Genomic DNA, 14,749 nt, shown 5'->3' with positions numbered 1-14,749 from the left:
TTCATCTGTATCCTTCTGTATCCAAGTCAATATTACATTATGTCCATGACTTGACACACCAAAGCAGGTAATCCCCTTGATAAGATATTTTGGCATACATACATTTTGTTAAGAGATGCCCCCAAAGGGTTGTGTTTTAAATTATCTTGCATAAAATGCCACTGAAGGGGGCTGGAGAAATGGCTCAGTGGTTAAGAGCACTGGCTGTTCTTCCAGAGGTCCTGTGTTCAATTCCTGGCAACCATATGGTGGCTCACAACCATCTGTAATGAGATCCGATGCCCTCTTCAGGTATGTCTGAAGACAGCTATGGTGTACTTATATACATAAATAAACAAATCTTTTAAAAAAATGTCACTGAAGCAAATCCTATTTTTATTTTTGTTTCTGGAAAGGTAGCATTGTGCCTTTTGACAGAGCTGGTATCTTGCCATTTTTAAAATTTTGTCTCATGTAGCTCCGTCTCCAGTCTACCTTGCCTACTTTTTAAAATAATGTTTTTTTTTGAGTTTGTGGATACAATGCAACATAATAATGTGACAAGAATCCAGCACAGTAATTTAACTTTGCTGTGTTAACGTCAAGATGCTAGTGTTCACCCTCAGTCTAATGAGATTTATAAAGTCTTTCCTTGAGTAGGGCAAGGATGGAAATGTCAGTAACAAATACATGTCAGATGAATACTATGACAGAGAAATTGACCAAAACACTAGAAAACAGGTAATTCTTTCTTCTTCCAATAGGAAAATCTTGTGCCAGCCTTTGTCAATAATATGAAAAATAGGATCCTCGACTTTGTAAATCTTCCTGCTAAGCCAGGTTAATTATTTTAGCATGTAGCTTCTCATATAGTCTCAGTTGCTAAGCCAGACAGGTATGTCTCATTCTTGACTTTTTCATTTGTCGTCTCTCATATACAGTGCATTGTTAAATTCTGATACATTTATCTGCAAGCTATACCTCACATACGTTTCTGTCCTTCTCGCTATTCTCCTTAGTCCAGGTTACCACCATCCATAGGTGAATTTTCACAACAGTTTTCTGGTAGATACACGTTTTCTATACCAACTTTCTGGAATTTTCTTTTGTTCTAGAAAGCAGCCAATTGGTCTTCCTAAAAAATTCAGCTACAAATGCCAAAGTGCTTCTGATTGCTCTAGGACAGTTGCTCTCAGTTTGAGGATTGTGACCTCTTACAAGGGTCACATATCAGATATCATCCATTCATAATTGTAGAAAAATTACAGTTATGAAGCAGCAATGAAACAATTTTATAGTTGGGCATCACTACCCAACTATATTAAAGTGTCACAGCATTCGGGAGATTGAGAAACACTTCTGAGAAATAAAATTCAGTCTTTTTTCTCTGGTCTGCATGATTGGCTCATGATCCTTAAACTTCTTAAACCATCTGGGCCCTGATGCGTAAGCTTGATGCACACTCATGTTCTTAATCCCAGAAGATGTAAATTTTTCTTGGTATTCCCTCTTTACCTTAGGACCTTTGAATGTGATGACAGCTCAGCCTGGACTATTCTTCTTTCTAATCATCTCAGGACTGGCTTCTTATCGTACCAATGACAGCCCTATGCCATCTTCAGCGAGGATTTTCGTAGCAACCCTTTCTTCAGTAGATATCTAGCCCATAAAACTTCTATTTTATCCCAATATTTTTATGTATTATTATTTTTATGAATTGTTTTATGTATTATTCTAAAAATAAACTGAAACTTGCACACACATAATGCTTCTTGTGGCCATACTGCCCAGAAGAACATAGGAAATATTAAATAGGGGCCTATTTTTCTGCTTACTAGAACACAGAATCATGGCTGTCACATAGCAAGTGCTAAATAAATACATGTTAAATGAATGACAAAGTGACTGAAAACTAAACTATTCATTAACAATTTTCAGTGTGTTCTGTATTATAAGGATGTTTAGACAATCACTAAATAGTTAATTTGATTGTTAATAACCTGATCTAAAAACCTCATGTTTAAACCTACTTGGACACAAAGTTCTCTGGTAAACTAGAGAGGCTGAGTAGGGTGGGTGTATATTTCAGTGGCAGAGCACTTGCCTAGCATGTTTAGGGACCTGAGTTCAATCCCTGGCATTGTAAGAAAATAGATGGACAGAGTAATACATTCAGAAACTAGAAGACAATTTCTTCTTATATGACATTTTGTAAGAGCTTGTGTAAGATGATGAGAAGAAGCAAGACTCTTGAGTCAGTAGGTGGAATGCTATACTGGAAACTTACTCAAGTTTTAAATGCGGTAAATGAGCAAACTAGCACATAGTAAATGACCAGTCACTGATGTTATTAGTATCTTGACTGATCATTTCTTTACTTGTATGATAAAATCTTGCCATTCCTGTTAAAAGGCATATGAGAAGTTTTTTGGTTTTGTTTTTTATTTGTTTAATTTTGTTTTCTTTTCTTTTTAGTATAGAAACCTAAACCTGTCAACGGTGAATCTTCAAATCTTCACATTGGTTCTTCCTAGAGGGCTTAATTATACTTTGTTTTCATTTTTCTTATGAATATTTAATGAGACACTTCTATCTGCTACCTTCTACACTAGACAGCAATAAGCAAGATAGTTCAGTTAGGTTTAGTGACACACACTGGTAAATCATCACGATAAGGAATTCATGTCTGAGTGTGTATGTGTGGTGGTGGAAGGGGGTGTATAGTAATGATTTCTCTGGAGTTTAATGAGAGGGTTGTCTGCTGCCACATGGGTGGAAAAAGCAAATGTGAAGAGATGGATTCCTGGAAAAAAATGTTGTATTTCTAAAGAAACAGAAAGACACAGTCCACATCACCTCCTGAGGCAGACTTTTGGACTAAGAGAGAATTTTAGAAATATATAAAAGCTCACAGTAGAAAGGATCATGGTATCCATACACCTTGGCTAACAAGAATGTCTTTAAAAATCACTTGGTGACCATAGCCTTTGATATCTGGATATTATATAAGAGTCATATATTTTCTTAAAATATTTTCATAATGGGATAGGGAATTAAAACTTTTGTTTCAAATGAGCTATCCACATTTCTGAATTTCTCTGTGGTAGAACTATGGCTTCATACATACAAATCTAGATATTATTAGGATAATTTAAAAACACTTTCTGGACCATGAATAGTAAATTATACAGAGCTGATAAGTGAGTTAACTGTTCAACTCTTCACTTCATTTTCTGTGTGCATACAAACACACACAAAATGATCCTTTTGTTATTGATATTTGCCTAAGTCCACATACCATCCCTGTTGAGATTAGCAATCAGACCTCTAATTAGTTTTCCAAAATGAGTTTGTGGGCATATTTCTTACTCAAGTGGGAAAAAATAATAGATACCAAATATAGAAATTATTAAACTTTTTTATAGCACTATATGACAAAACTATAGTATCTTTCCACACCCTGCCATAATCCCCATAAACAGAACTAACAACATTGTGTAGACAACTCACCATCATTTCTCAGGATTAGTGGTGTGGGTGGTCCCAGGACCTTGTGGTTGGTCACAGTATTGGTAACTACACAGGTATAATTACCAACATCAGATTTTTCCACTTTGGCAATATACAGATTCCCAGTCTCTTGAGAAACGAAGCGACGGTTATCCTGATAGGAAGGGTATTCATTGAAGATCCAGGCATAGCTCAGTTCTGCAAGAACAAGAATCATCACTGTGAATGTGTCATTGGCCCTGGAGCTTTGTTGCATTTAGAATAGAAGTGGTTAAGGTAGAAACTCAGATTGTTGTTCTCCACTCTGCAAAATATAAACAGGAGGTAATCACAGTCATTTAAAGGCTGCTTACTGTTAGCCCATAATGTTTTATTTCAAGAAGTATAGGAGATACCCTTCAAATGGACTCACAGAGGCCCCACCTTTATAAGCCAAAGGAATAAGCATGTGTCCAACACTTTGTAGCAAGTTCTAAGGGAATGGAAGTGTTAAAGACCCTCAAATGACCTTGACATAGTAATGTGAGATGTTACCAAGGACATTATTTAGATCTCTCTCCTTATATAATAATGGTCACTATAGTAGATTAGATTACAGGTTTACAGAATACTTTGTGGCATTTGGTGCATTTCTTCCTTTTCATTAACTTTTTATGAAGGTTTGACACAGAAGAACAAAGCAATGAATCTAAGTCTTAACTCTAACTAGAGACAGAGTAATAGCTGAAATTCACTCAATTCTATTCCCTTCTCCTCCCACTCTCAACTGTAAGTCTCTTCTTCCTTTGAAGGTTGAATACTTCTCCACAGATTTAATATGCTAGCAATTAGATATTACAGTCATTATTCACCAAATACACACTGGTGGCTTAATTATTCCATTCATACACAAAATACAGTTGAAAAATAAATATCCATAGGAAAGTGAATGTGGAATAGTGGTCAGAGAAGCATGTTTGCAAATATCAGGATATCCACCCCCTTCTACATTTTACAATAAAGCTCAGTAATTTGGGAGGAGCTAATGTGGGAGGATCGAGGAGAGGAAGAGGAGGAGCTAGGAGGAGGAGGGATATAGCAGGCATAAAGAACCACGCATAGGTTCAGAACAGTCCTGTGAGGTGGTAGGCTGTGAGAGGCAGCTGGGCGCCTGGTCGAGCACAGGCTTCGAACCCCGAACCCTAATCAGACGGCAGGTGTTCAGCTCTGCTCCTGGGCCCTGGTTCCTTTCATTTAACTTCAGCCTTCCACAGCCCCTCCCACAGAGAGCTCTTTGGCCATCAGTCACAAGGAACAGTGCCTCAGGCTCTCCCACATGTAGATGAGGTATCTCCAAGCTCTCAGACCAAGCCAATAGACATTATCTGCTGCCAGACCCTGACCCACCCCAAAACAGTATAAAAGAGCCCTATTTGGGAGAAGTAAAGTTGTGAGAGAATCATCTCATTGTCCAAGAGTTTCTGTCGCAAGAACTTTAACACTTGGGAAGAGATCTGCTCTCCGGGAGCACCTTCAGGACCCTCCCCTCCTTGCTAGCTAGCTGGCTTCTCACTGGCCTAGCCTGGACCAACTCAGCGCAGAGAGACAGGTGCAGCACCTGGGAGCAACTGGGTGGCAATAGTGGAGACACAGGAAGAGGCAGCAGTGCAATTCCCCCTCCCTGCTCGCACTCTATCCCCTTGGCCTGGACCCCCAGAGATCTTCATGGGAAACCCTCCAGAACAGGGACCTACACAGTCCTGGGTAGCAATTTATATCTTAAGGTTAGATATTGGGAAGCAACGCTAATTGTGTGGGCAAATTGTTAACTGAGCATTTCTAAATATATAAAGCCATTAGATAATCTTTAAGCATGAGAATCTTCATTCTACCGGGAGCTGGGGTTATGCTGGGTCTTGTCTGGGGTTCAGTTGAGCATTGTAGACAGCGTGGTGGATTGACATATCTTGCTTATGTCTCATGGGTGCCAGTACTGGAGCTTCTGGTTGGCCTGAGCCATGAGTCTGAGTTGAGCAGCAGTGGGAGCATCCTGCCACTCTTGGCCTCAGGCCTTGTCTAGTGGGAAACATGGCGGCTACTTGAGAACAAGCCAGATCAGGTGGCACCATTTATCAAATATTAACTGCAATAGTTACTCATCTCATAACACAGTAGGGCAAATTCATGGAGCAGTTCTATCTAGAAATATTCCTTTGATATTTTTTTGGGTTTTATAAGGATTAAAACATTTTATGACTGAGTATATGAACCCGTGATTTCAAATTCAAAGAACCCTAAATCTCAATGAATTTATCTGATGGGCTATAGTTAACTATCAAGTTCCAAGGACTCCAGACTTCTTCAGCTCTAGATAATTCACTCTTCCTCTATGTGAAGTGTGAGCCACAGATATGTCCCATATTGAAACAAGATAAACTTGGTATAGGCCCTGATAACACAAGACTTCATTTATCGTTAAAAATCACTTTATTTGGGGAAAAAAGAAAAATCAAAATTCACAGGGAGCCCCTGGTTGCAGAAATACTTGGCCGAGTTGCTCTATGTCATTCTTTCTTATGATCCTGGTTAAATTCTAAATGCATGAATGGTCCCTGGTAAATGGCAGAAAGGCCACTCGAGCTCTATAAAGAGAAGACTAATTACTGTAGAAGACATCTTTGCTGCTTAATCCTTCAGTGAATCCCAACTGTAATTGACCTCAACTACTGAATATGTAACCAGAAACATGTTTTGCCTTAATAAGCCATTGTTGACATACAAAGCAAGGGTCATGTAGATTGCTCTCTCTTTATCATGGAATTACAGCATTTCCTCCTGCATTATTTTGGAGAGCTATAATTATGTTTCTATGAGAAAAGCTAATCACTCTATGCATGTTCGTGTAATTAGAAGTAACCCCATGCTGATTTGGAGAGGATACTGAGCATAAATAAACAAGTTCCAAGGTCATCAAACAATTTCTTCTGATATAAAACATTCTATCCTGGAGAAAAAATTGTTAAGACTCAGAAAGTAAATGAATCTTACAAGGCTCAGAGAGTAAACAAATACCTAAGTATCAGGAAGTTCCTGAAACTTAATAGATCTATAAAACCTTTTCTCAGAGCTATATAATTTTGAAGACTTCTGGGAAGGAGTGACTCTAACCTCAAGTGATATAAGGAGCTTTAGGAATATTTTTGTCAGTTGTCACTCATGTGAGGTAGTCTTTAAAAGGTTAACTAATCTAGATTTGGGGCCATAGTTACTTTGGTCTGTTATTAGCACCATATCTGAAATAAGTAGATGTTTGCTTATATTCCAGGAAAAGTTATATAAGAATGCACAGGACACTCAATATTTAAAAGTACTTGTTTTTCCAGAGGATCTAGGTTCAATTCCTGGTATCCACATGCCAGCTAGCAGCCACCTGAAACTCTGATATCCTCTTCTGACATCCATAGGTACCAGGAATACACATGCTGTATAGACACACATGCAGTTAAAACACCACCCCCCAAAAAAATATTTTTTAAAAAATCTAAAAACAAAATAAAGGAAAAGTGAAACTCACATAACATCCAGTAAGTTGATTACTCTCAAAAGCAAAAACAATCAAAAACCAAAACATAACAACAACAGAAATTCCTAAATGTTAAGATAGGAAAAGACCAAATAATAGGTCACAAGGAAACATAATCTACCATCTCTACTAGAAGGGACACCTCTTCTAGTAAGAAAAGATTTGTAAAGTCAGCAAGACAGGCAATATTGTCTGTACCCAACCCCATAATCCCATTTTCAGAAAACCCTGCCATCTCTCAGTATCCCTGTGTTATCACATGGACAATTAGAACAGCATGTACTCTCTAGTAAGTTATAAAAAAATTAAATATAAACTATCATCTCCAAAGTCACAAGTAGACATTACAAAGTAATTTACAAGTGTAAAATTAATCATTTCACATTTCTCCAATGAGAGTTGAAATCAAATATATACAACTATACTTTTTTCCCGTGAGGTAGTTTTTTAAGCTCTTATAGTGGCTAGTAGCTGGAAAGTACTCTGAGTTCTGAGGGAAGAATTTAGCAACCAGAAAGCAGCTATTTAAAAAGATATATACTCTTGTATTTTGTAACATGAGGGAAAGTACCAAAGTTTAAATCTGTTATGTAAGGGGAAACACTTAAACTTTCTCACTTTCAACTTCGTAATCAATAAAATTGTGTTAATTTAAACTGTCACATAGGTATATGTACTAATATGTACTAATAGTTTATGCAAAAATCATTGAAGTGTCTGGAGGGTTGTAGCAATTTTGGTTATTGTCTTTTTTGTCACCAACTTAATAATCATAAAAATAAAATTATTTGTTTCATTTTATTCATTCATTATACCATACTAGTGAATGGGTTGTATGAGGCCATTTTCAGACATATTTGCCATTATACTTCCTCTCAATCATTCTGATTTGTGAGTACCTTCACATTCCCCCATCTCCCTTTAAAAATGGATTCAGTGGACCTACAGATATAGAGAGCTCAGTTGGTTAATAACTTGCTCAGCATGAAGGAAGACTGAAGTTTAGCTTCCAGCACTCCATACACCAGGTAAACTAGTGCTCATTTCTAATTGTAGCACACATGAGGTGGAAGCAGAATCAGAAACTTGAGGACATCCCAAACAACACAAGTCCAAGTCTAGCCTGGCATATATGAGCCCCTGTGCCAAAAAAATAAAAGTGTTCAGCTAACATGCTTAACCTGTGATTGTTCTATTTGTGAATAAGTTAATTTCTTTCATTTTGCTGTATAGAATTATAAACTCTTTAAGTTAAGATAGATGTTAGAATAATACAGCTAAATTGATAGGCTAGACGTTATTAGTATATATCATACCTCATAGTTTACATAACTGTTATATCTAACTGTTCAATGTATGTATATCTGAGGGAAAAGGCCCCTTTAATGGATGAAACAGGGGAAATGTGGATTTTGGTCTAATGCTACTTATGTTAATTTAGTCCTGAAAATGACATGAGAATCCACGTTTCTTTTTTTTTTTTATTTTATTTTATTTTATTTTATTTTATTTATTTTTTTTTTTTTTTATTGGATGATTTATTTACATTTCCTATGTTGTCCCCTTACCCCATCCCCCACCACCCCCTTGGAACCTCCAATCCCCTCGCCCCTCCTCCTTCTTCTCTGTGGATGTAACCTCTATCTACACCCCCCCACTCCCACCTCCCCACCCTCAAAATTCCCACCCCCTGGGGCATCCAGCCTTCATGAGGTCAAGGTTCTCTTCTTCCACCTATGCCCAGCAGGGCCCTCCACTTTTACATATTCAGCTGAAGCCCTGGATCCCCCCCTAAGTGCTCCCAGGCTGGTGGTTTAGACCCTGGGAGCTGTGGTTGGTTGGTATTGTTGCTCTCCTCATGGTGCCACAAACCCTTTCAGCTCCTTCAGTCTTCACTCTAACTCCTCCATTGAGAACCCCATGATCAGTTCAATGGCTAGTTGTGAGCATCTGCCTCTGAATATGTCTGACTCTTGAAGGCCTCTGAGGAGATATCCATATCAGGCTCTTATCAGCATGCACTTCCTGTCTTCCACATCAGCATCTACCTTTGGTGATTGCACATGGGATAGATACTCAGGTGGGGTGGTCTTGAGACGGCCCCTCCTTCAGTTTCTGTCCCTCACTTTGTCTCCATATTTGCTCCCTTGAGTATTTTGTTGCTCCTTCTAAGAAGGACCGAATCACCCTCACTTGGTCTTCCTTCTTTATGGGCTTCATGTGGCCTGTGAGTTGCATCTTGGGCATTTCAAGGTTCTAGGCTAATATCCAATAATCAGTGAGTGAATACCATGTGTCTTCTTTTGTGATTGGCTTACCTCACTCAGGATGATAATTTCTAATTCCATCCATTTACCTAGGAACCTCTCGAATTCGTTGTTTTTAATAGCTGAGTAATACTCCATTGTGTAAATATACCACATTTTTTGAATCCATTCCTCAGTTGAAGGACATCTGGGTTCTTTCCAGCTCCTGGCTATTATAAATAAGGCTGCTATGAACATAGTTGAGCATATGTCCTTGTTATATGTTCGAGCATCTTCTGGGTATATGCCTAGGAGTGGTATAGCTGGATCCTCGGGTAATGCTATGTCCAATTTTCTGAGGAACCGCCAGACTGATTTCCAAAGTGGTTGCACCATCTTGCAGTCCCACCAACAATGGAGGAGTGTTCCTCTTTCTCCACACCCTCGCCAGCATCTACTATCACCTGAGTTTTTAATCTTAGCCATTCTGACTGGTGTGAGATGGAATCTCAGGGTTGTTTTGATTTGCATTTCCCTGACGACTAAGGATGCTGAACATTTCTTTAGATGCTTCTCGGCCATTCGAGTTTCTTCCGTTGAAAATTCTTTGTTAAGCTCTATACCCCATTTTTTAATAGGGTAATTTGGTTGTCTGGAGTCTGATTTCTTGAGTTCTTTGTATATATTGGATATTAGCCCTCTATCAGATGAAGGATTGGTAAAGATCTTTTCCCAATTTGTTGGTTGTCGTTTTGTCCTATTGACAGTGTCCTTTGCCTTACAGAAACTTTGCAATTTTATGAAGTCCCATTTGTCAATTCTCGATCTTAGAGCATATGCCATTGGAGTTCTGTTCAGGAACTTTTCCCCTGTGCCCAAGTATTCGAGGCTTTTCCCCACCTTCTCTTCTATTAGTTTCAGTGTATCTGGTTTTATGTGGAGGTCCTTTATCCACATAGACTTGAGCTTTGTACAAGGAGATAAGAATGGATCAATTTTCATTCTTCTACATGTTGTCTTCCAGTTGAACCAGCACCATTTGTTGAAAATGCTGTCCTTTTTCCACTGGACAGTTTTAGCTCCTTTGTCAAAGATCAAGTGACCATAGGAGTGTGGGTTCATTTCTGGGTCTTCAATTCTATTCCATTGATCTTCCTGCCTGTCTCTGTACCAATACCAGGTAGTTTTTATCACTATTGCTCTGTAGTACAGCTTGAGGTCAGGGATGGTAATTCCTCCAGAAGTTCTTTTATTGTTGAGAATAGTTTTCGCTATCCTGGGTTTTTTGTTATTCCATATGAATTTGAGAATTTCCTTTTCTAACTCTGTGAAGAATTGAGTTGGGATTTTAATGGGGATTGCATTGAATCTGTAGATTGCTTTTGGCAAGATGGCCATTTTTATTATATTAATCCTGCCAATCCATGAGCATGGGAGATCTTTCCATCTTCTGAGATCTTCTTCAATTTCTTTCTTCAGAGACTTGAAGTTCTTGTCATACAGGTCTTTCACTTGCTTGGTTAGATTCACACCAAGGTATTTTATATTATTTGCAACTATTGTGAAGGGTGTCATTTCCCTAATTTCTTTTTCAGTCTGTTTATCTTTCATGTAGAGGAAGGCTACTGATTTGTTTGAGTTGATTTTATAACCAGCCACTTTGCTGAAGTTGTTTATCAGGTTTAGGAGTTCTCTGGTGGAAGTTTGGGGGTCACTTAAGTATACTATCATATCATCTGCAAATAGCGATATTTTGACTTCTTCCTTTCCTATTTGTATCCCTTTGACTTCTTTTTGCTGTCTAATTGCTCTGGCTAAGACTTCCAGTACTATATTGAATAGGTAGGGGGAGAGTGGGCAACCTTGTCTAGTCCCTGATCTTAGTGGGATTGCTTCAAGTTTCTCTCCATTTAGCTTGATGTTGGCTACTGGTTTGCTGTAAATTGCTTTTACTATGTTTAGGTAGGGGCCTTGAATTCCTGATCTTTCCAAGACTTTTATCATGAAGGGATGTTGAATTTTGTCAAATGCTTTCTCAGCATCTAGTGAGATGATCATGTGGTTTTTTTCTTTAAGTTTGTTTATATAGTGGATTACATTGATGGATTTCCGAATATTGAACCATCCCTGCATTCCTGGGATAAAACCTACTTGATCATGATGGATGATTGTTTTGATGTGGTCTTGGATTCGGTTTGCTAGAATTTTATTGAGTATTTTTGCATCGATGTTCATAAGGGAGATTGGTCTGAAGTTCTCTTTCTTTGTCGGGTCCTTGTGGGGTTTGGGTATGAGTGTAATTGTAGCTTCATAGAACGAATTGGGTAGTGTTCCTTCTGTCTCTATTTTGTGGAATAGTTTGAAGAGAATTGGTATTAGGTCTTCCTTGAAGGTCTGATAGAATTCAGCACTAAAACCATCTGGTCCTGGGCTTTTTTTAGTGGGGAGGCTTTTGATGACTGCTGCTATTTCCTGAGGGGTTATGGGACTATTTAGATGGTTTATCTGCTCCTGGTTTAACTTCGGTACCTGGTATCTGTCTAGGAAATTGTCCATTTCATCCAGGTTTTCCAGTTTTGTTGAGTATAGGCCTTTGTAGTAGGATCTGATGATTTTTTGAATTTCTTCAGTTTCTGTTGTTATGTCTCCCTTTTCAGTTCTGATTTTATTAATTTGGATACTGTCTCTGTGCCCTCTGGTTAATCTGGCTAAGGGTTTATCTATCTTGTTGATTTTCTCAAAGAACCAACTCCTGGTTTTATTGATATTTTGTATTGTTCTTTCTGTTTCTATTTGGTTGATTTCAGCCCTGAGTTTGATTATTTCCTGCCTTCTACTCCTCCTGGGTGTATTTGCTTCTTTTTGTTCTAGAGCTTTTAGTTGTGCAGTCAACTTGTTAGTGTGTGCTCTTTCCAGTTTCTTTTTGTAGGCACTTAGAGCTATGAGCTTTCCTCTTAGCACTGCCTTCATGGAGTCCCACAAGTTTTGGTATGATGTGTCCTCATTTTTATTGAATTCTAAAAAGTCTTTTATTTCTTTCTTTATTTCTTCCTTGACCAAGTCATCATTGAGTAGAGAGTTGTTCAGTTTCCATGTGTACGTGGGTTTTCCATTGTTTTTGTCATTATTAAAGACCAGTCTTAGTCCGTGGTGATCTGATAAGATGCAAGGGATTATTTCAATCTTTTTGTATCTGTAGAGGCTTGTTTTGTGACCAATTATATGGTCTATTTTGGAGAAGGTACCATGAGGTGCTGAGAAAAAGGTATATTCTTTTGTTTTAGGATGAAATGTTCTATAGATGTCTGTTAAGTCCATTTGGTTCATAACTTCTGTTAATTTCAAAGTGTCTCTGTTTAGTTTCTGTTTCCATGATCTGTCCATTGCTGACAATGGGGTGTTGAAATCCCCCACTATTATTGTGTGAGGTGTAATGTGTGTTTTGAGCTTTAGTAAAGTTTCTTTTATGTATGTAGGTGCCCTTGCATTTGGAGCATAGATGTTCAGAATTGAGAGTTCACCTTGGTAGATTTTTCCTTTGATGAGTATGAAGTGTCCTTCCTTATCTTTTTTGATTAATTTTGGATGAAAGTCGATTTTATTTGATATTAGAATGGCTACTCCAGCTTGTTTCTTGGGACCATTGGCTTGAAAAATTGTTTTCCACCCTTTTATTCTGAGGTAGTGTCTGTCTTTGTCACTGAGGTGCGTTTCTTGTATGCAGCAAAATTCTGGGTCTTGTTTGTGTATCCAGTCTGATAGTCTGCGTCTTTTTATTGGGGAATTGAGACCATTGATGTTAAGAGATATTAAGGAAAAATGATTGTTGCTTCCTGTTATTTTTTTTATTAGAGGTAAAGTTATGTCTGTATCTTTTTTGGGGGTTGTTGGAAGATTACTTACTTGCTTTTCCTAGGTTGTAGTTTCCCTCCTTGTGTTGGCATTTTCCATCAATTATCCTTTGAAGTGCTGGGTTTGTGGGAAGATATTGTGCAAATTTGGTTTTGTCATGGAATATCTTGGTTTCACCATCTATAGTGATTGAGAGTTTTGCTGGGTATAGTAATCTGGGCTGGCAATTGTGTTCTCTTAGTGTCTGTATGATGTCAGTCCAGGCTCTTCTGGCTTTTATAGTCTCTGGTGAGAAGTCTGGTGTAATTCTTATGGGTCTGCCTTTATATGTTACTTGACCTTTTTCCCTTACTGCTTTTAGTATTTTTTCTTTGTTTTGTGCATCTGATGTTTTGATTATTATGTGACGGGAGGTATTTCTTTTCTGGTCTAGTCTATTTGGTGTTCTGTAGGCTTCTTGTATGTTTATGGGCATCTTGTTCTTTAGGTTAGGGAAGTTTTCCTCAATAATTTTGTTGAAGATATTTACTGGCCCTTTAAGTTGAGAATCTTCATTCTCATCTATACCTATTATCCTTAGGTTTGGTCTTCTCATTGTGTCCTGGATTTCCTGGATGTTTTGAGTTAGGAGTTTTTTGCGTTTTGCATTTTCTTTGACAACTGTGTCAATGTTTTCCACCGTATCTTCTGCATTTGAGATTCTCTCTTCTATCTCTTGTATTCGGTTGGTGATGCTTGCGTCTGTGACTCCTGATCTCTTTCTTAGGTTTTCTATCTCCATGTTTGTCTCCCTTTGAACTTTCTTTATTGTTTCTATTTCTAGTTTCAGGTCCTGAATGTTTTTGTTTAATTCCTTCTTTGTGTTTTCTTCCATTTCTTTAAGGGATTTCTGTGATTCCTCTTTAAGGGCTTCTATCTGTTTACTTGTACTCTCCTGTATTTCTTTAAGGGAGTTACTTAATTCCTTCTTATAATCCTCTATCATCATCATGAGAAGTGATTTTAATTCTGAATCCTGCTTTTCAGGTGTGATGGGGTGTTCAGGGCTTGCTATATTGGGAGAATTGGGCACTGATGATGCCAAGAAACTTTGGTTTCCGTTGCTTATGTTCTTGCGCTTGCCTTTCGCCATCTGGTTAACTCTAGTGGTACCTGCCCTCACTGTGTAAAACTGGAGTCTGTATTTCCAGTTATCTTGCTTATTGCAGAGCTCCTCAGAGTCCAGAGGTCTCTGTGGTCTTATGCTCCTAATCTCCTGGGTGGAATAACTCCTGGGACTCAGGCCACCTCTTGGTTCTGGAAATCCTTCTGCTCTGAGTGCAGTGGGTCCTCGATGACTCAGGATTCAGTTTCAGCTGCTCTGAGTGCAGTGGCTCCAGCTGCTCTGAGTGCAGTGGCTCCTGGATGACTCAGGATTCAGTTTCTCAACAGGACAGGAGCAGACCGACTCTGTGTCACCTGCTCTGAGTGCAGTGGCTCCTGGATGACTCAGGATTCAGTTTCTCCACAGGACAGGAGCAGACCAACTCTGTGTCTGTTCCAGCCCAGAGGACCAGGCAGGGGCAGAAGGGAAGTGGAATTCCGGAGGGGCGGGGTTTGG

The 14,749-nt window shown here is 38.6% G+C and overlaps 1 protein-coding gene across 1 annotated transcript in view; it reads right to left on the bottom strand.

Moving 5' to 3' along the window:
• LOC114625661 (contactin-4-like) overlaps positions 1-14,749 on the bottom strand; it is a 335,799-nt gene that overhangs the window by 52,946 nt on the left and 268,104 nt on the right. Inside the window, exon 5 of the mRNA XM_028773012.1 lies at positions 3,490-3,687. Coding sequence (XP_028628845.1) covers positions 3,490-3,687 — 198 coding nt within the window. The remainder of the gene's footprint in view (positions 1-3,489; positions 3,688-14,749) is intronic.

Source organism: Grammomys surdaster, unplaced genomic scaffold (assembly GCF_004785775.1).
Source record: "Grammomys surdaster isolate TR1022 unplaced genomic scaffold, NIH_TR_1.0 220, whole genome shotgun sequence".
NCBI lineage: Eukaryota > Metazoa > Chordata > Mammalia > Rodentia > Muridae > Grammomys > Grammomys surdaster.
Note: the sequence above shows the minus strand (reverse complement) of the source record. Positions and strands in the feature narration are given on the sequence as shown.